The 20,385-nt window shown below is 56.2% G+C and overlaps 3 protein-coding genes across 4 annotated transcripts in view; 1 reads left to right on the top strand and 2 right to left on the bottom strand.

The window, feature by feature from the left end:
- The window catches only part of LOC308621304 (uncharacterized protein), a gene marked incomplete at its 5' end in the record, with an annotated part of 55,824 nt that extends 40,769 nt beyond the window's left edge, over positions 1–15,055 (bottom strand). The window contains 4 exons of the mRNA XM_081241747.1: positions 8,444–8,693; positions 12,672–13,052; positions 13,208–13,355; positions 14,964–15,055. Of these exons, the coding sequence (XP_081097873.1) occupies positions 8,444–8,693; positions 12,672–13,052; positions 13,208–13,355; positions 14,964–15,055 (871 nt within the window). The remainder of the gene's footprint in view (positions 1–8,443; positions 8,694–12,671; positions 13,053–13,207; positions 13,356–14,963) is intronic.
- On the top strand, positions 211–3,715 carry DLX2 (distal-less homeobox 2). The gene is made up of 3 exons (XM_081242491.1): positions 211–1,082; positions 1,576–1,760; positions 2,272–3,715. The coding sequence occupies exons 1-3, from the start codon at positions 680–682 to the stop codon at positions 2,677–2,679; spliced, it is 996 nt and encodes a 331-aa protein (XP_081098617.1). The 5' UTR covers positions 211–679; the 3' UTR covers positions 2,680–3,715.
- Positions 15,056–15,200: 145 nt separating the features above from the next.
- DLX1 (distal-less homeobox 1) lies at positions 15,201–18,705 on the bottom strand (the record flags this gene model as incomplete). 2 transcript variants are annotated; one of them, XM_081242771.1, is made up of 4 exons in its annotated part: positions 15,201–15,455; positions 16,685–16,884; positions 17,547–17,928; positions 18,660–18,705. In XM_081242771.1, the coding sequence occupies 3 exons, from the start codon at positions 17,857–17,859 to the stop codon at positions 15,201–15,203; spliced, it is 768 nt and encodes a 255-aa protein (XP_081098897.1). The 2 variants fall into 2 exon arrangements, with proteins under 2 accessions (XP_081098897.1, XP_081098898.1); XM_081242772.1 differs by lacking the exons at positions 16,685–16,884; positions 18,660–18,705 and having other exon boundaries at positions 15,379–15,455; positions 17,547–17,859.
- Between the last annotated feature and the right edge of the window lie 1,680 nt (positions 18,706–20,385).

Here is a 20,385-nt window from a genome sequence, read left to right on the forward strand (position 1 = left end):
CTTCTTCTCGGAGGCGAAATGACAGTCTCCGTCGTCACGCCTTCTGTCCTCCTGCCATCGGTCACCCTGATTCCCCGCCCCCCGCCTCCAGCCCCTCGCTTCGCAGCTCACATTCAGCAGCAGCCTGTCTGCACCCACGACCACAGCAGCCGCAGCGCCAGCCCTGTGATTTCCCCCCACACCCCCGCCCCGCGCCCGGCGTTCCTGAGCTCCAGAAGCCTTGTGGCTCGGCGCTTCTGATTGGCCGTTGCTAGGTGACGTCGCCTGAGCTCACGTGACGAGTGTTAAATGCCCACCCTGCGGGAGCCCGGCCCACAGACAATCGTAAAGCTGCTCGGGGCTGCTCACCTGCTCTCACCTCCTCCCGGAGCCCTGGCCAGGCCCCGCCACCCCTGCCCCCTCCACTGCCCGCCCCTCGCCCAAGCCCGCGCTGGGCAAGGAGCCGAGCGGCCCGAGAGGCGGAGAGAGGATGCGGCCGGAGGCCTCTGTCCCGAGCAGTGCACGGTGATCGCCTCCCCCGGAGGAGGAGTTGCCTAGACCATTGCCGCATTTCTTGTTTTCCTCCCCCCTCCCCCACTGTAATTACATTGGCTGCTGGAGGGGACAGGGAGAGACGGAGGAGGCGCCTCGCAACCCGCCTCGCGCCCGCCACCCCTGCTCTTTCCCGTCCCGGGCCAGGATGACTGGAGTCTTTGACAGTCTGGTGGCTGATATGCACTCGACCCAGATCACGGCCTCCAGCACGTACCACCAGCAACAGCAGCCCCCGAGCGGCGGCGGCGCTGGCCCCGGCGGCAGCAACGGCAGCAGCCTCCACAAGCCTCAGGAGTCGCCCACACTCCCGGTGTCCACAGCTACCGACAGCAGCTACTACACCAACCAGCAACACCCGGCGGGCAGCGGCGGCGGCGGCGGCGCTGGGGGCTCGCCCTACGCGCACATGGGTTCCTACCAGTACCACGCCAGCGGCCTCAGCAACGTCCCTTATTCAGCCAAGAGCGGCTACGACCTGGGCTACACCGCCGCCTACACCTCCTACGCGCCCTACGGGACCAGTTCTTCCCCGGCCAACAACGAACCTGGTAAGCGTAACTTTCGCGTCAAGGGTACCAAGTCGGTCTAGTTCCTGGGATGGGTGGAATAAAAATGTTTGGGACGGGGATCCATCTGGAGCCCTGGCCTTTCACACTGATTGCTTCCCGCTCGCCTCGCGCCCTTTACCCTCCTCAACTTTCAATTGGCCGAGGGTCACCGGGTACGTCCCTCGGGTACCCGGGTACTCGGCTGGTGGAACCAGGTGGCCTCGGCGGCCGCCTCACAACAACCTCATTTCCCTACCACCTGCTGCTCCTTTCTCCCCCGGTTTGCGCCTGTCTTCCCCTTCCCTGGAGGGGCCGACTCCCGGGTTCGCTGGCGGCGCAGGTCCGCGCGTTGCAAAGTTGTGCCTGAGCGCCGCGCAGCGTCTCCAAGAACCCGCCTCCCGGCTTAGGCCAAGTTCCACGCTGCTCTCCCGGCAGGCGGGGAACTCCTGGGCTCCCGCGGTTGCGCGGTTCTCACGATTCCATTTTATTGCAGAGAAAGAGGACCTCGAGCCTGAAATCCGGATAGTAAACGGGAAGCCAAAGAAAGTCCGGAAACCCCGAACCATCTACTCCAGTTTCCAGCTGGCGGCTCTTCAGCGGCGTTTCCAAAAGACTCAGTACCTGGCACTGCCCGAGCGAGCTGAGCTGGCGGCGTCTCTGGGCCTCACCCAGACTCAGGTGAGGGCTCGTGGCCTGGGAGGCACGAGGAGGGCGCTGGCCTGGGATGGCCAGGAAGCAGGCAGGTTTAGGACTATGTTCTTTAAAGTATTTTTTATAGTACTTTTAAGGATTTCGAGGCCCGCGCCTTGGGCGGCCTAAACTTCCACGCCCGAAGCTGAAATCCCCCAGGGTGCCACCTCGTGTGAGAAAAGGATAGGACAGAGGTGGGCAGAAATCCGGTAGCAAGTTGTCCTTCCGCGTACTACTGATTAAGCGGGTAAAACAAGTGGCCCTCCTGACTCCCTCCGCTGTCACCATCACCTAAGTGCACACACATCAGCTCTCTCGGGTTTTCTGAGAATACCTCCCATTGGAGCAGGAACCGACAGACCCTCTGAGGCCGCGGCACGTGATCGGCTTACCTGCCAAGGGTGTCCACCTCTTAACCAGCTGTCTTCCTAAGCTTCCTCCCCTCCCCTGCCCCAGGCCGAGGTTCCTCCATTAATGCTCAGGTCCCTTTTCCACAAAGGTCAAAATCTGGTTCCAGAACCGCCGATCCAAGTTCAAGAAAATGTGGAAGAGCGGTGAGATCCCTTCGGAGCAGCACCCGGGGGCCAGCGCCTCGCCACCTTGTGCTTCGCCGCCGGCCCCGGCGCCGACCTCCTGGGACTTCGGCGCGCCGCAGCGGATGGGGGGCGGCGGCGGCCCGGGCAGCGGCGGCAGCGGCGCGGGCAGCTCCGGCTCCAGCCCGAGCAGCGCCGCCTCGGCTTTCCTGGGCAACTACCCGTGGTACCACCAGGCCTCGGGCTCCGCTTCGCACCTGCAGGCCGCTGCGCCGCTGCTGCACCCGGCGCAGACCCCGCAGCCGCACCACCACCACCACCAGCACCACCACGGCGGCGGGGGCGCCCCGGTGAGCGCCGGGACGATTTTCTAACTCCCGGAGACTGCGCCAGAGACTGAGAGAGCAGAGACCAGTTATCCTTACTGCTCGTCCCCAGAGCCATAGGGTCCCTCCAGCTGGCCCGATGATGCCACCCGCCGCTCCCGGAGGTGGCGGCCCAGGATGGCCTACCCCAGGCCCTGCTACCCTCGCGGGGCCACCGCGCGGCCGGGGACTGGAAGGCGTCTTTTCGCGCCACGGGCTCCTCTCGGAGAAACCCGGCATCCGCGGGAGAAACCCTGCCAAGGCCGCCTTTCCGACCTGAGCCCCGCCTCAGACTTGCCTCCCCTCCCCTCCCCTCCCCGCCCCGCCCCGCCCGGCGAGGCAGTCCGGCGCCTTTTTCGCCCCGGGCCGCGAGCAGAGTCCCGGAGAGGGACGCCTGCCCCGCCCGCGAGGCTGCCTGGGCCCTCTGAGGCTCCTTTCTCCTTGCCCGCCCCCAGGCTCAGCTCCTGTCCTCTGGGGTTATTGACCTCCCGGTCCTGCCGGCCTGCCCTCCCCCCCACCCCGACCCCTTGACCCCGGCGGCCCGCCGCTTTTTTTCTGCCCTGCTGTTTCCAGCCGTTGGAGCCCTCGTCCCTCCCCCGCCTTAGCTCTCCTCGCAGGAACGCTCCCTCAGCTCTCTCCTCATCCTTCACCAGTGGAGTTTTTTTATTTTTATTTTTTTAAAAGTTTAGGTGCCTTTGCGGATGACCTCATTTTGATGTTGGGGAAAAAATGATTTTTTTAATATGTGGACACTGCAAAAAATGTGTTTAAATTATCTTTTTTAAAACCTATTCAGGATTATTAGCCTGGACTTCGATATAGCGTTTGTAAATAAAGGTGTCTGTGCAGATTTTCCCACTGATTTATTTGTATAAAAATACTCATCTTTTCAGACTTTTTTGTAAATCCCCACTTGTGAAAACTGCGGTTTAGCAGTGACCTCAGCAACCCCTCCGTTTTATTTTTCCCTTCGAAAAATGTTCTCAGTTTAACTAAGCTACTGATTTGGATTTGTTTTATCTTATCCTAAAGTCTTTGTTCTTGAAATGAAAGGTATTTTGGGGTTATTTATTATGAAAACAACATGCTCTTAATGTTGATTTTACAATATGAAGAGATTATTTAAATAAATTATTGTTTTCACTGGATGTGTGCGCTTTTTCCTTGGTGTCACGACCTGGAAGCTCGAGCCGCTGCCCAGGCAGGGAACTAGGTCAGACAAGAGTGACATTTACATCTATCGGAGGCTTCGACTTGCGGAGAGGTGCGGCGAGGCGAGGACCCGCACTCTCAGCGCAGGGCCGCAGCGAGAGTTCACGCTCTGCCCGCATCCGTGTTCCTGCGCGAGGTTCGCCAGCTCTGCGCGCGGTGAGTCGCTCAGCGCCCGGTGGCTCCGGCCTCCGCCCGCCCGGCCCCTTCGGCGCCGGCGCCGCAGCCCCGTTCCTGGGAGGTCTCAGCCGCCCCCGCGCCCGAGGTGCTGGCAGGGCAGTACCTTCGAGCCGCCGCGGGGAACCTGCCGAAGCCGGGGTCTGACCCCTACTTTGGACCCTCCCCACTGTTTGCCCTGCAGCCCTTCTGGGACTGGTTGAGCTGAGAACTCAGTGAGTCACCCAGGCCCTCGCGAGACTCCGGAAAGCAGGGCGACCCCGGGCACACAGGGCTGCGCTAGCACACATGCAATCACACACTGACTCGCACAGTCACATCCATACTATCACATACTGAATTACACTTACACTCCTACACAGAACACTGACAAAAATTCATGTATATTTCGCACGGAGACCGACGCACAGTGCTGTGGATTCGGCGTTGTTAACACCTCACGATCTCGAAAGGGAAACGTCCATACATGATTCAGCTCTGCATTCCACCTTGGGTCCCATGTAACTAGCGCCCAGCTTTGGAAGTGACCCTAATTTCTGGCATTCCCTTCAAAGGCCAGGGGTAGGTGGGTAATGCAGTCCTGAACCAAAAGTCTTTTTCCTTGAAAGCGCTGGGGCCTACAATTGGAAACGTCTTGGCTTCAGTCACAAACTGTGTGACTTTAGGCTACCCACTTAACCTTTCTGTGCTGCAGTTTGCAGATCTGTAAGATGGAATCAATAATAACAGATATCTCAGAGCTGTGAGCCTTTAACAAGGGAATGACAGTGTGTGGCACCTGGTAAGCACTCAATAAATTTTGCTTAAGTAGCATAGAGTTTTATCCCAATGCCCCCAAATAGTGAGGACATTGGGATAAAATGCCCTGCAGTTATGAGGCCCAGAGTTACCCAGAGGCCTTTCCAAGTTCACCTTGTGTGGAAGAGCAGCATTCTAGGGCATTCTAGGGCTGGGAGAGCTCTGGCCCCTTACTATATGAGAGGCTGAACCTTAGCCATCCCCTCTGAAGCGACCAGTGTCTACTGCAGAGGAGGTTGGGGGCAAGCCAGAGAGCCCAGTTTGCCATATGTCCTCTAGGATGGCTATTCAGGCCATCCTTTTTGTGTGTCCTCAAGTAATGTCTGCCAAAAAACAGACGTGGGGAACTTCCCTGGTGGTGCAGTGGTTAGGAATCCGCCTGCCAATGCAGGGGACATGGGTTCGATCCCTGGTCCGGGAAGATCCCACATGCCACGGAGCAGCTAAGCGCGTGTGCCACAACTAATGAGCCCAAGTGCTGCAACTACTGGAGCTCGTGCTCCGCAACGAGAAGCCACCGCAATGAGAAGCCCGCGCACTGCAACGAAGAGTAGCCCCCGCTACCCGCAACTAGAGAAAGCCCGCGTGCAGCAACGAAGACCCAAAGCAGCCAAAATTAAATAAATAAAAATTAAAAAAAAAACAGACGTGGGACATTGGTGACTTTCTAAGCATCCCTGAGAGGAATCCTCACTTTTCTGGCCAGATTGTTTTGAGGCCTGCATTGAATCTAGTTTACAGCAGAGTATGGTCCACAGAGTTGGGGCTCTGGGGAAGGCAGGGAGGCCATTCAGTCAAGTGTCCGTTTGCATTCCTGCATTGTTTTCCCAGGCTAGGGAAGCCTGGGATGAAGCTCATTGACCCCATGATTCTGACTTCCCTAAGCAGTTGCTGCCTAGCAGACCCCCATTCCTGCCACCGCTCCCGCCCCAGCTCCAAATTTCGTGGTTTTCTTTGAGTGCCAGTAGCTGGTGCCAGCCTTCTTTCTGCGGTTGACTGTGCCCTCCCTTCCTCTGCGCGCACTCCCCTCCCCCTCCTGAAACCAGCGAGGAGAGACGGGGCAGTAAATTGGCTGGTGTCGAGGATCTGCAGCAGACAAGATGATTAAGAGGCCTACGCCGAAGCGCCCGGGGCAGGGAATGTCAGCCCAAGTTGGAATCACGCAACAGGCCTTGGCATGTGCGAGCCTGGGAGCCGGGAGGGCGGGCGGCCCCAGCTCTGGGGTGGGCCGAGGCCCCACAGACTCGCCGGAGTCACCGAACCTGGCACCCGGCGGCGGCGGGGTCGGGCCGGGCCACGGCGCGCCTTTTCCCGGGAAGCCCTTGAAGCAGAGAGCAGAAGGGTGCAGGGGCCAGAGGAAGGGGGCGTTTCCGCAGACAAGGAGAAGGGCAAAGAGAAGGGAAAGAAGGATGCACCTGGGTCCCAGAAGTAAGGGGGCGGGGAGGAGGAGGGGTGAGCGAGGGGAGAAACAAAGCCTGGCTGGGGGAGGAGGGGGCAGGCTCCAGCCCCGCCGGGGGCGACGCGCTGGCAAGTCCTTCTCAGTCTCGCGGCCCGCTGGGAGACGCGGAGCCCTGTGATCAGCCCGCCGCCGCCGCGCAGACAAGCTCCCCCCGCGCCCGACTGCACTCCCCAAAGCGCGAATGAAAAATGGAAATGGGAAGCAGCGATCTCGGCTCCCTGCACTGGGAAACCAGCCGCGCTCGGCACACACATAAATCTTCATTGTAATCCCCTTCCATTTGCTTGCGTGAAATATCAGGCCAGAGACAGGATATGACAAGAGCTGGGAAGCAGAGGGAGGGAAGACGAAGAGTGAGGGGTGCCCGGTTCTCTCCGCTCCACCCCCTGGCAGTGTTGCTCGGAACGCCGGCTGAGCACGGGCACTGAGGTCCAACTCCAGTTGCAGGCACTCCTGGCGAGCCCGAGTGCCCTGCCCCGCTCAGTTCCCCCTCCCCCACCCTCCGTACCCCCGCCCTGCGCGCCCTGCGCCGCGGGCCACCCCGCCCAGGGTGCTTCCCGGGTGTAGACACACACCCTCCCGCGGCCCCGAATTCCCGCCGCCCGCCCCGCCGCTCCCGGGCTGCGGGGGGAGGGGAGGGAGGCAGGAAAGAAAGGGAATGCATCCCGGGCCTAATCAGCGCGGCTGCAATGTGGGACCATTTAGGAGGCTTCCCCTCCGCCTTCTTTCAGGATTACTTGTGAAAATTGTGAATATCCGTCCTGTGTAAGGATTTCCGAGACTAGTGGAGAGAGTTTGGGGGAAGTATCAGGTTTGATGGGGGCGGAGAGAGGGCTGGAACACCGGAGCCTTGTTTACAAACAGTTCTTTGGTAGAAGGGAGGGGGGCGGAAAAGAGGGGTAAAAGGTCCCGTGAAGGAGAGTGATGTCAGGGAGCAGAAAGACCCCTTACCTTTCTAACAAAGATGTCCTCACTGACTGTAAAACCCAGGAGCAACTCCCGCACTCCCCAAAACACCTCCTCCCCCGTCCCCGTCCCAAGCACTTGCTCAAAAGTCACAAGCCGGGTCTTTTCCCGCTAGGGAACAGCGACCACCAGTCGCTTAAACCTGTTGGGGGTTAGAGACCTCTTTGAGAATGAAACTACAGATTCTCTCTTCCTCCTAAAATACTGGTTCCTTTGCATTTGACTTTGGGGTCCCCGCAAGCCGGTGGGTGGGACGCGATCCTGCAGTCTTGATTACGCGGGCCCCTGGCCGGGTCTGACTAGGCTCTCCGGAGATGGGCGGGCTCTCGCAGGGTCGTGATACCCAAAACCGCCCCAGGGAAACCTCCCTCCGCATCTGGAATCTGCCCCCCAAGCCTAACCCGCTGCCCAGTCTCCCACCCCCCAAACTCAAAGGCGCGGGCGGATTCGGAGGCCCCCTCTACCCTCTGAGGCCCTCCTGACGGGAGTTCCCCTCGCGGGGACGGGTTTGGCAGTGATTGCCCCATTACAAGACTTTACATTCCGCCCTGGGGCCTGGGGCCTGGGGCCGGGCGGGGCCGCGGGGAGGCTGTGTTTCACGAAGAGAGAGAGCAGGCAGGTCTTGGAGGAGCAGCCATTCCACCTCCACGTGAGAACACAAGCAGAGTCTCTAGATAGACCTTTCTTTCTCCGGCCGCCTCCGCTCCTCTCCGTCCTCCCGGTCGGGCCAGACCGCAAACACTGCAGTGTCTTAGCAGTTTGCGGGCTGCGCAGCGCTCCCAGGATTCTCCGGAGGCCCGTTTTGGGAATCCTCAGGAGTCCTGGTGCCACTGGCTGCGTCCCGGGTCCGGTCCCGCCAGCGCTAGGAGCTGGAGGGCGGAGGGCGGAGACCGGCGGTGAGGTTTGGGCGCGGAGCCCGGGAAGGTGGAGAAAGGCTCCCTGTGGTGGGTCGGGACTGCGGGCCAGAAGATTAGATAGAACTCCGAAGAAAGAGAAAAGGCGAAGGAGAGGGAGGGACTGGACTTGGAGCGCGCCGGGGTAATCCCAGGGGGCCGACTCGGGCCCGCACAGAGCAAGCATGGCGGGCTTACCCCGCTCCCACTCCTGCCCTCCTTTTTGTGGCCCAGGAGGCTCAAATACCCTAGAGATGAAATCGTCGCTCACGGAACAATGGCGACTTCTGGCCCTGGAACCCGACCGAGTCCGGGCTGCTCCGAGCGGTGGCCGCACTTCCGTAGGCTTCTCCAGCCTGGAGCCGCAGCAAGCCCCCCCCCACCCCGCCCCGGGGCAGCCCCCGCCCCGCCCCATCCCTCTGCGGCCCTGGCCTTGGCTTCTTAAAGTCGCAGGCTGTCTCAGTGCCCGAGAGAAGCACCGCCCAAGTGGGGAATGGGTGTTTCTCGGGGGCGCTCTCTCTCTGCGGTGGAGATCAAAGAAACGCCTAGGAGTTCGCGGGGCGGGCCCCGAGGATCCTCAGATCCTTCCCTCCTCTTCCCAAAGCTTCCAAAAAAGCAGGTTGGTGTCCGCCGGCACTGGGCGGCACTCTGTCTAGGGGTGATGACCGCCTCACACCAACTCCTCAGCCAGCTACCCCCACACCCAACCTCCCGCCCCCTGGACTAGGCCTGCAGATTCCAGGGCCCTACTTGGCTGCACTTTGGAGGGGGTTTGCGAGAATACGGGAAAGGGGCCGAAGGAAGGAGGAGGGGAGAAGTGGAAAGAAAAAAAAATAGAAGAGGTGTTGGGAGGAGGAGGGGGGGTCGGAATCCTGCTCAGGCACTTTCTTGCTTAGTTGCCGCATTTAGGGTCGGGGTCCTGGGCCTCTCAGGCATCCCAGCTGGGGCCAGCAGGCACGCGGGAAAAGGGATTCTCTTTTCCCGCGGGAGAACAGTGAAAAGTTGCCTTGGGTGGCCAATTTTCTCATTTGCCCCTATTAAAAGAAAAAGCCCAAGAAATTCAATTAAAGCCACCCTGGCCAAGGCGCTATTTGAGGCATGAATGTCTCCCCTAAAGCTGCAGCAATCATGTGGCATTAGACACTTCCGGAATCCTATAGCCAACCTGAAAAATCCCAGACCCCCTTTTTCCCTAATTTTTGCTCTGATCTGTAATTTTATCCACATTTGCACTAGTTTGAGCATTCTGGCTCTCCCATCTGAAAGCCTGCAATTACTATATAATTCTTCGCAATTTCAGATGTCCTAATATGGACTGTAATTTTTGCGCAAGACAATTTCCTGCTATTTCAAGCATCAACATTGTCAAAGTTGTATGTACATAATAAATGGGAATATCAATGCATAGTTTTTAGCATAACATCTTGACTCCTCGATAATTATATCCGTTCGGAGCCTACGCAGAATTAGCCTGAATTGCATGGTAACTGCTGCTGCTTTAAAATTTTTAAAAATTACTCATAATTTTCCCAAAGATTACCAAGATCTCGAGTGCACAATGTCATCAGCGTAATGAAGAGTAAACATTTATGCTAATAATCTGCAATTTTTTTCATCAGCTATAAAGACAGAGGCTATATAGCCGAAATTTTCAGTCCTATTCTGCAAGCGCAGCGCTGCAAAAAGCCTGCGGCGCTCGGAGGCGTCTGGTCCTGGAGACCTCTTTCCACTCTTTACCTCAGGATAGGAGGATGGGGCTGGGGGATACTTTTTGGTTTTCTGGTTTTGTTTTGCTCTGGTTTGGTCGGTTTTGTATTTCCTATTTTTCCTTTTTTTTTTTCCTTTTTTTCCTTTTTTTTTCTTTTTTGCCTTTTCTTTCCTGTCATTCTCCCAGCCAAAAGCCGCCTTCGACCCTTTTGATTTGATGTAGCAAAGATTGTGTCCAGATTATCTGAAATTGACACTGAAGAAGGTAAGGGTGGAAACCGGTTTCATTTTTCAGAGGGTTGGAAGGCTGCGCTGCGCCCGCCGCAGCGGCTCCCGCTCCGGGAATAGGAGGGTGGGGGGAGTGATTATGTATGCACCAGCTAATTCTTCCATCAAAACTTCTTGTCAGCGATGTCAGGATTATTTTTTTTGCTTTTTATAAAAACACTTGATGTTTCAGGAAGTGTTAATCCCTGAAGGTTGGGGGATGAGGGAGGGGGTAGGAAAGGAGTGGGGGGTGTGTGACAGTTTCTTGAACCTGGGGAAGGCACCCTTTAGAGCCGTTTGCCAGTCTACACTGAATTGGGGTTTGTTGTAGAGCTGGGACGCAAGGAGGGTTTCTTTGAGTCATGGGAGGGAGAGACCCTTACCCTCTCTATTGCATTTGATAGAGATTTCTATGGCCACGAGGGATGAGAAGCAGAAAAGTCCGCTTTAGCCTTTGATTTCGGAGTGTTTAACCCAGGCGGTGGGATGACAAAAGCTAGAGATTTTTGAAATCGGTTTTTTAAAGATACAGAATGAAAGACATGAGTAGCAGGATAAAAATATATAGCTAGGGGCCTGGATTGCTTCTTTCCTCCCACTTTTTCTTGGGATCGAGTTTCGCAGGTTTTGTATCCAGCACCCAGACCTACCTTTCTTCTGGTGACAGAAATTGACAATTTCTTCAAGAGGAGAGATTTAGTTAATTTCTACATCAAATGACTCTAAGAGTAAATTCATACTTCCGTGCATGTAGATGCGGGGGATTCTAAAACTTTTTGTGGCTCTTTAAACAGAATAGGCAAATCTGGAGAGCCATCTGACCTAGCCCAGTGCAGATCTCAAAAAGAAAGAAATAAAAATAAAACATAATAATCAACGAATGAACGTTGTGAATTATAAACATGTTTCCAATGTTGTATTTTAAAATATTGCCTAGATTTAGGAGCTTGATTTTTCTACAATTAGACCACTACTAGCAGGGCCACTCAGTCCCCAGCTTAGGAAACCCAAGACCAGTGAGGAGGGGGCTGGGGATTGTTGCTTCTGTCCCTCCACCCCCACCCCTACCCCTTTTAGAGCGAGTGTGTGAGAGAAGATATTAAAGAGGTATCTGTTGTTTGGCAATTTTGCTAAGTCTGTCTTCATTACTTCGACGCAGTGCATTTGCTAATTTGGAGGCCCGGCCATTGACAAGCTTGCTTCATACACCTGCAAGCAATTTGCCGGCTCCGGTACCGGAGAATTGCAGAGATGGCAGCTCGCACCTATTTGATTTTTTTTTTCTTTTCTCAATGCACAGCAAATTTGGCTTTCAGTGCGTTATCTCTTTTGTTAATGCAAAAAGATTCCCTGGGCGAAAAAATTGCTCATAATTACCAGAGAGATGGGGAAACTGCATTAGAATAAATAAACCTGAAATTACTGTAATTATGTTGTGTTTGATGGGCCCGGCTTGTAATCAAGAAGAGAATACAGTGAAATGATGCTGACCCTCTTGGGTTTGCAGCTGTACGCGCACTTTGGGGTCTTTTTTTGCAGAAAAGAGTCATTTTGATAATCATTAAGCTGTGTGTAACCTATTTCAGAAGTGTTTTAAAATGAGGTTCACATTTTTTGAACAAGGGGAAAAAAATCCCAAAATTGCATTTTGCCATTACAGACTCATACATAAGGAAAGGTTGTGTTTTCTAAGTGACAATTGTTAAGACATAATATTCAAAATCAGTATTTAATCATTATAATGAGGTATTGTTTAAATATAACCACCTTTAGATTATTCATAGTTTAATTAATATACTCATTATGAAAATCTTTGAATCGGATATTTGATGAACTACTTGTCAGTAACAAGGCAGCATTAATTAGACCTATATTGAGATTATCATTTTTTAAAAGTACAACCTCTTATAATTATAATAGAGCCTAACTAAAGACCGCCTTCGTTGAGCTAAAACTAATAATTTCTCTATTTGAACTGTTAGCATGAGATTATTAAATTAGTATAAGCTAATATCTCAAAGTATTAAAATCCGCTTGACCAAACAGATTTTGCCTGTGGCTTCAGGCGTTGGGCCCTGTCTGCCGTCTGGGGTACCAGAGTGGATGCGTGAAAGAAATCTGCCAAAACCTTCCCGCTAGCAAAGTCACATTTGGCAGGGGAAACCAAATCCAGGAAGGTCCCTGTCCCCGCGCCGGAGCCCAGCCCGGGAAAAACAGTTCCCTCTTTTTAGCTTCGACACCCGCCCGCATGCATCCTGGTCTCCAAGGTCCGATCACCCCCCTTAGCGCTCCAGGTTCTGGGGGCCTGTGGGAGAGGAAGAGCCCCACTCTCAGGCCCAGAAGGAGCCTCGAGGTTCCCCGTTCCATTCTCCACCACCTCCCCTCCCTCCACCATTCCCCCCCTTTCCCTCCCTTTCCTAAAGGGCGTCGGAGAAGCCTGGCACATCTGATCTTTCACCAGCACCAATTGAAAAATGGGTGCTTGTCATAACACAGATCACTGCCTTCCCCTCTCTGCTCCCCACCGCGCACTGCAAAGGGGCCCCCAAAGGCGGAGCACCAGCCCCCTCGGGAAGCAGTGTCGGAAGGCGAGTTCGAGGGAAGCGGGAATCTTTCAGAGCAGCCCGTCGGGGCCCCGCAGCTCTCCTGAGCTCTCTCAGCTTGCTGTGGGGCCTGGGGCTGAGGCTGGTCTGGGGTGCAGAAGGAGGGTGCCAGACTGGTCCTAGCGGCTCAGAGCCCACGTCCTCCTGGAGTGTACTGATCAAAACGGTCCACTGGAGGTGCCCCTTAACCGCCTGGCCTTGGGACTTCTGCGCTGGAGGGGGCGGGGGCTTGGCTTGACAAGCTCTCAGGTTCCGTCGAGTCAGCGGAGCCCACCTGCCCCTCCCTCCGCACCTCCGCTTCTCCTAGTCGCAGAGAAAAGCCCGGGGTCATTAGGCAGGAATGGGCCTCTCGTTATGGATGGGCTCGGATGGGTGGGAGTGGCTGTGGAGGGGCCTGGGTGGCGCCTTGGGACTGTCCCCCGGAGCTCACTGATTGATTGGGGGGTAGCGTGACAGACGTGTCCTTCCGGGCCCTTTCCTGCGTCTGGCCTCGTCTTTTCCGCGTCGAGATCCAGCGCCCTGCGGGCAAGCAAAAGCCGGGAGGCCAGATCCCGGCGGATTCGAGGGGCATAGTCGGGTGTCTCCACTTTCAGGCTTCCAGGCCCCCTGCAAGGTGACTGGGCGCAGGGGGCACTTACATCTCACAGGGCGGCTGCTTGTGAGCTCTGCTTTAATCTCATTTCAGACGGCCTTCACAGTCCCTTTGGTTCCTGAGCCCTGGCTCTGCCAGGCCGCACCTGTTCATGATTCCCCTTCCCAGGGACCCTTGCCACCGCCCTCTAACCCAGGCAGGGATCAGACCCTTTGGGGGTGTGTGTGCAGGAGTTAAGCTTGAAGAATGGTCCCAGCAGGGGCTTCGCATGCCTCCGCTGTTATCCTGCTATGTCTGGAGACAGGAGTCGCTGCCCCTTCCTCATCTGTCCCCAGAGGTGGCAGTCTGCTGCCTGGCCCCAGCACCCCTCACACAGCACAACAGAGAGCAACCCTTTCTCGAAACCATAATTTTACTGTCTCGGAGAAACTTTATAACTTATTTACAAAGTTCTTTCCCCCCCCAAGATACAAAGCAATAAGTTAACATTCTCAATATAAAACTAAACTTTGACATAGAGAACACAAAACACGGTTGATTTCATTTGATCACATTTTCCAAATTTCACAAGTAAAATGTCAAGATTCTCATTTCACAAAGCATTGGGTTTTACAGCCACACACAACAGAAAAAAAGCTAAGCTGTGCAACATGTTTACAGAACAATAATAATAACAATAATAATTAATAACAATAATATGTACAGCAATTAGATCCTGCACTGGAGACTGAATTCAGGGTGGTGACTGGCATTATTCTGTGGTCGAGCCTCTGGGGATTGTTGTAAAGCTGCTTTCGTCTTACTTTAAAGCCCACCGGCATCAGGGCACTGGCGCACCCCTGCACGTTTTCTCTCCCCGCCCATCAGTCCTCTCTCTCCACAAGGGAAGAATTAGGATTTTCCCGCTTAACCAGGCAAAGCGATCAAGCGTTCTTCCCGAGATGAGGAAATTGTGTTGGCTTCATTTCTCTCTCTCTCTTTGCTTTTTAAAATAATAAGGGATATGTAAAAAATGCAAATCATTCGGTTCCAACCTCTCCATACCAGCGAAGTACAAAAGTTACTATATAAATTAAAAATCACCAGGTCCTCCTTATTCGTTTTTCCGGGTGCGTTTAAAGTAATGGGTACATTTGGACCCTGCGCTCCTCGCGCCCCACAGAACCGTGAATTGACCGAACATTCAGCCTCAAGCGAAGTCCATTTCTCAATAAATAAAAACCCCTCCCTCCAATTTCCCCCAATCCCCGAACGAGCCACACAGATGGTTAGGCAGGCCCAGGAAAAGGTCCGAAAAGACAAAACGTTCCAGTATCCGGAACAGGGTGGCCCGGTGGACCAAGCCTCCTCCGACCTGGTGACTTTTTTCAGCGGCCGAAGAACGAGGACAGCGGACGGACGAGAACCTCGACTTCGTCAGCGCACAGATACAGAGCGAAAGGAGACAAGAAACGGACAGGACAGAAAGAGCTTTTGCTTTTTCTACATTGTGTTTTGTTTTGTTTTGTTTTCCTGATAGTCCCATACAGGTGAGGGTCGGCGGTCGGGTCCGGCGGGATCTTGCTGCGGCTCCCGCTGTCTCAGGCCGCTGTGCCTGCGCTTCGAGGCCACTCTGCTGTCACCGCGCGGCCGAGGCCGGGGTTCGGGCAAGGGCGTGGGCGCCAGGGAACTCGCCGAGCCAGACCGCGCGGCACTCGGAGGAGGCGGCGGGCATCCTGCCTTTACTGTTCCTTCTTCTTTCCCTCTGGGCCCTTCTCCTCCGGACCCACGGCACGCGGACGGGGCGGATGGACCGGGAGGCGAGAGGGGCCCGGGCAGAGGGAGACGGGAAGGAGGCGGGCGGGTGCGGACGCGCAACCTCACATGAGCTGGGGTTGCTGCATAGCTTCTTGGTGCGCCGAGGGGTACCACGACGTGTAGCTGGGGATGTAGGAGCCCGCGCTGCCGCCCGAGCCCTTCCCGGAAGAGGAGTTGGGGTTCCAGCCGGGCGGCACTGGAGGAGAGCCTGCAGACAGCGCCCGGCCGTTGGCCAGCGCGCTACCCTCCAGAGCCGCCCCGCCCTGCTTCATCAGCTTCTTGAACTTGGAGCGCTTGTTCTGGAACCAGATCTTGACCTGCAAGAGCGGACAACAACGTGACTCGGTCTAGGTCCATTGTGCCTACCTTGGTCCTGGGGAGATAAGGGGGCCATGGGACAGCGAGAGAGGATACCCCGCGGGTCCCTGCCCTGCGCGACCTGGCAGCTCCCTGCTGGAGAAGCATACATACACCCCTTCCCCCATAAGAACCGAAGGCTGGGAGGCCCCACCGCGGGCCGCCGGTGGCCGGCAGGGGCAGCTCTCTGAGAGCCAGGGAGCGTGGTGGTGAGCGGTGCAGGGATCCAGGCCTTCGCCTGCCTGGGACTCAGCCCGAGCCCGGCAATCTTTTGGGGAAGACGCGGAGCCTGCATAACATCGAGGCTTCAATTCCAATATGAACATCAATAAAAGAACCGAGTGGAGAAAAGAAGTGGAGGAAATTTATTTCCAGTGTGACCCGCCTTCTCTTTGCGCCATCATTTCAGCCCTTGAGCGAGTTGCGGGCTGACTGAGGAGGCCACAGGGTTTTGTTAAACTTTTCATTTGGACTCGAATCCACCTTTCCTTAGCGTCTCCTAACTCTGCTCCAAATCCCGGCCCGGACATTGGAAACCCGCACCAGTCGTGATCAGAACGCCCAAGGGGTCCCCGGAATCTTAGAGAAACCAGGGAAGGAAGGTTCCGTTTCTCCTCCAGGGTCTGGGACTTGGGAGGTGAGAGGGCGGAGGAAAGGATTCCCCCCGCCAGCCCAAACTGATGAGAAGGCAGAGGAGGAGGGAGACAGAGGCTCGGGCCCAGGCCAGGAGTGATTAGCCACACATTTTAAAGGCAAAGAAGGGATTAACCCCCGCGTCTATTGTTCCAGTTGTTCGGGCACGTGTGACCTCAGAGTCCCCAAACAAAATGCCTAGGGAAATCCTTCTTGTGCCCTAATCAGATTGTCCAGGAGCCCTAATCAGATTGTCCAGGAACGGAGGGCAGAGAGAACTGCGGAGGAAGGAGAGACGTTGCGAGAGCCGGGGTGGGAGACACACACACACACACACACACACACACACACACACACACACACACACACACACACACACACACACACACACACACACACACACACACACACACACACACACACACACACACACACACACACACACACACACACACACACACACACACTGACGCCCAGAGAGCAGGAAATGAAGCTGCGGGTGCAGGTTGGCCGCGGGAAGCCTGCGTGGCGCCACAGTGGGGCAGCGCCGAGGTACCTGCGTCTGCGTGAGTCCCAAGGAGGCCGCGAGCTCCGCCCTCTCGGGCAGAGCTAGGTACTGAGTTTGCTGGAACCTGCGGTTCAAAGCCTGCAACTGCAAACTGGAATAAATCGTCCTGGGTTTGCGGATCTTTTTCCCCTTGCCATTGAAGCGCACTTCACCGCCTTCCACCACCGTGCTCTTCTCGGAGTCAGCCCCTGGAGGGACAGCAGAAGTGGGGGCCGTAGTTAAGGCGAGGGACTGCCTTTAGTGCGGGGAGCCCAGAGCAAGTGACCGCAGAGGGGTGGCAGAGGCAGGACCAGGAGTGAGAACATTCAAGAAATTCCGAAAGCCAGGGAAGTGTCCCGCCAAGTCCAAAGGGCCCGACCCCGGCCGCTGCAAGCGGACTGGGGCAGTTTCCAGGCGCGCAGCTCCTGCCTTTGCAGGGAAAGTTTGCTATTTTTACAGGCGGTAGTTGAGGTTTAATTACCCTTAATTGCATACATTGTTTACAGCTCTACGCAACAAATAATTACCGAGACTAATAAGTGCACATGTGGGTTTCTGTTTTCCACCAAGGCATTGTGTGCTCGGCTCACCACCCAGAGGCCCAGCCAGTGCCAGGGGACGCTCTCGGATTTATCCTTTGCTGGATAGTTGCAAGTTGCGTGGATATATATTTTTAAAATTTCTTTGCTATGACAGGGATGCATTTACTGATACCCAAAACCTTTCACTGCTCCGGCGCCCTCCCCACCCCCATCCCGTGTCTCTCTCCTCCACTCCTCTCCCTCCTTTCTCTCTCTCTCCTCCTCCTCCTCTCTCTTCCCCCCCCCTCCCTCCCTTCGCACCTCTTCCTCTCCCTGGCAGGCGCACGTACCTGGGTCCTCCAGGCGGCTCTGGGCGAGGCTGGCGCTGCCCGGGTAGGACTGCACCGAACTGATGTAGGGGCTGGACGCGTGGCTGCTGACCGAGTTGACGTAAGGGTAGCCCAGCGGTCGGGAGAAGGACGAGGCCGAGCTGTAGGCGCCGTCGGGCTGCGAATGGCCCGCCGAGTGTAAACAGTGCATGGAGTAGTGCCCGTGGGACATGGGAGAAGGAGACATTTGCTGGTTGGGTGGCCCAAACTCCATAAACACCGCCTTGCCCGACACGGGGCTGTTGAGACTCTCTGGCATGGTGGTCATGGTCATCTCTTCTCGCGGGGTCTGGGTGTGGGTCTCTCTCTCTCCTCTGCTTCCCTTTTGGGGGTCTCTGTGTTTCTCAGGACAGGAAGGAACCCAATTTAAGCGTAACAGGGGTTTTCACTTTCCATTCATAAGAAAATGGAGTTTGTCTCTTTGAAAAGTCTAAGCATGATGCTGCCGAGCTCCCCAAACTCGCTTCAAAGCTTTGACTCAGCCAAGGTCATAAATATTCATGAGCTGGCGGAGCTGATTGGTTCGCTGTCTTGCATAATCACCGGGGATTGGTCCGAGGCGCTCCGGCTCCGCTGGACTAGAGCGGGCGAGGCGGCCCGGCCTCGGGAGAGACGCATCCACACCTCTCGGCCGGGGCTCCTCTGCAACAGAGCACGCAGCGTGGGGCGCACAATGGGCTGCGGCGTCCACGCCGGGACCTCCGCGGCCCGCGGCTCATCAGCCTCCCGCCTCCCCGGCGCGCCTTACTTCCCAGAAATCAACCAGTGGTTCGGCGCCGCCGCCCACCCCCTCCTACTGTTCCCACCCTCCGCCCGACCCCAACACTGGGGACCAGGGCAGTTTCTCCTAGCAATCGCCACCCGGTCCGGTGCAGAGCTAGGGCAGCTCTGGAGCCCGGCCGCGGCCTCCCGTACGCGGAGTCGCGCAATGGGGGCGCCGGAGGCGGTCAACAGAGCGCTGTCCTCCCGAGAGTCTCGTGCCTAGCGCAGCACTCTCCCAGCGGCGCCTCCCTGGCCTGGGTCCGCTCTGCCACATCCCTGGGGGCGGGTTTGGGGCCCTCCGGGCGCACTCACTCACTCGGCCGCCGCGCCGCCGCCGCTCCCTGGGGCCCGCTCGCATTGCTCCAGGCCAAGCTGGCCACTCCAGCTCGAGGCTGCACCGGTCTGATTAAAACAGTGCGCGCGGAGAGCCAGGAACCCGCGCTTCTCCTCCCAGGAAAGGCGACCGCACCGCCCCCTCCCCCCAACACCCACCTCCTCTTTCCCTCCCAACCTTCCTCCTCCCCCCTCCCCTCTCCGTTCCCTCTGCGCCGAGCGCCCCGGCTCACTCGCCCCTAGGGCGCGGCACGGAGTGGAGCCTAGGAGCTGGCGGGCTCAGTTCTGCTTGAGTCGCGGACGCCAGGTGGTCATTTTCCGGCCTCCTGGGGTCTGGCGAGAGTACCCGGGGTGTAGGAGTCCTGGAGGACACCAAAACCCACAGCAAAACCAGGCCAGTGGTAGGCTCGCTTGTCTGTGTGTGAACACGTCTCTCATTGTCACCCAGGATCCTCCTCATCTCCAGGGGTCAAAGCGGGCGCCACTGGGCCTGGGGTAGAGCTGGTGGAGGCAAAAGCTGCCGCGGCGCCTTCTATCTGCTGGGGCGCTAGGTACAGAAAAGTGCACAAAAGCCCCCGCCGCCACCGCCACACAGCCACCCCCATGAGGCGTGGCGCACACCACGCAGGCTGCCAAGGGGCTGTTGGTTCCCTATCCCGCCAGCCCCACGGTGAATCCCAAATTACTTTGTTAGGTAATTAGAAAGTGTTGATAATTATTTCTTTCATAATTTAGCGGTGTGACGGGAACAGGGAAATGATCTTGTGAAAGTTCACACGTGCAGATGTATTAGTTACTGATTCATTTGATTAAATGCTAGTCTCAAGTGCTCGGATCCGCAGCTGAAGGCGCCCCATTAGCATAACACTGATGTTTAATTTTCATACGCATAATTAGCCATATATTTAACACTAATAGCAACATGCAGCCTTTCAGCCTTAAACAGCCCAGGGTTTGATCTGGCCTGAGCTGAACCTTCGCCCAGGCACCTTCCCCTTTCTAGAGTGCGCAGTGATCACAGGACAAACCTCTGTAATCAAGCACATTTTGGCAGAGGGAACACCAATAAAAATGAACATTCAAAACAAATTACATCGGTGCTGTCGTTACAGATATTAGTGGAAGGGGCTTCTCTCTTTTAACTTCTGTAGCAGCAGCTGCTGCCCGGGGGAATTCCTCTCCTTTGGTTTAAGGGAAAGATATTGGGGGGCAGAGATATTTCAGGCAGCGTGGTTGGAGCAAAAAATAAAAGCCAAGCAAAACGAAACAACCAATCCTCCAAACCAATAGCGGGTTTGCCAACGTTTTAAAAGATTTTTCCTTCTTTCTTTCTTTTTCTTTTTTCTTCCCCACCCCCCCCCCCCGCCCTTAATCGCCGAAGCACACCGTGAGGCTTTGTAGCAACAACCAGCTAATGACTCCGCCACCAGACAACTCCTGGAGCCGTTCCACTCCTCTTGATTTCCGTGTTGCACTTGTGATTTTAACTGCTCTTTCCTAGCGCCTGTTTTGGGGTGCGGAGTGCGGTGCGCCCTGCACCGCAGCTGATGTCGCCCGGGCCCCTGGTCTCCCGCGCTCCTCATGGGCCCTGCCCACGTAAGTGATCGCCGCAGCTGGCACGGGGTAGGGATTGGGACGGAGTGAAACAAGGCTGGCGATTCCGGGTGCTCAGGGCATGGCGTGAGGAAACCCGACGGCTAGGCTG

The sequence above is a fragment of the Mesoplodon bidens genome (assembly GCF_964165515.1).
Source record: "Mesoplodon bidens genome assembly, chromosome: 8".
Classification (NCBI taxonomy): Eukaryota; Metazoa; Chordata; class Mammalia; order Artiodactyla; family Ziphiidae; genus Mesoplodon; species Mesoplodon bidens.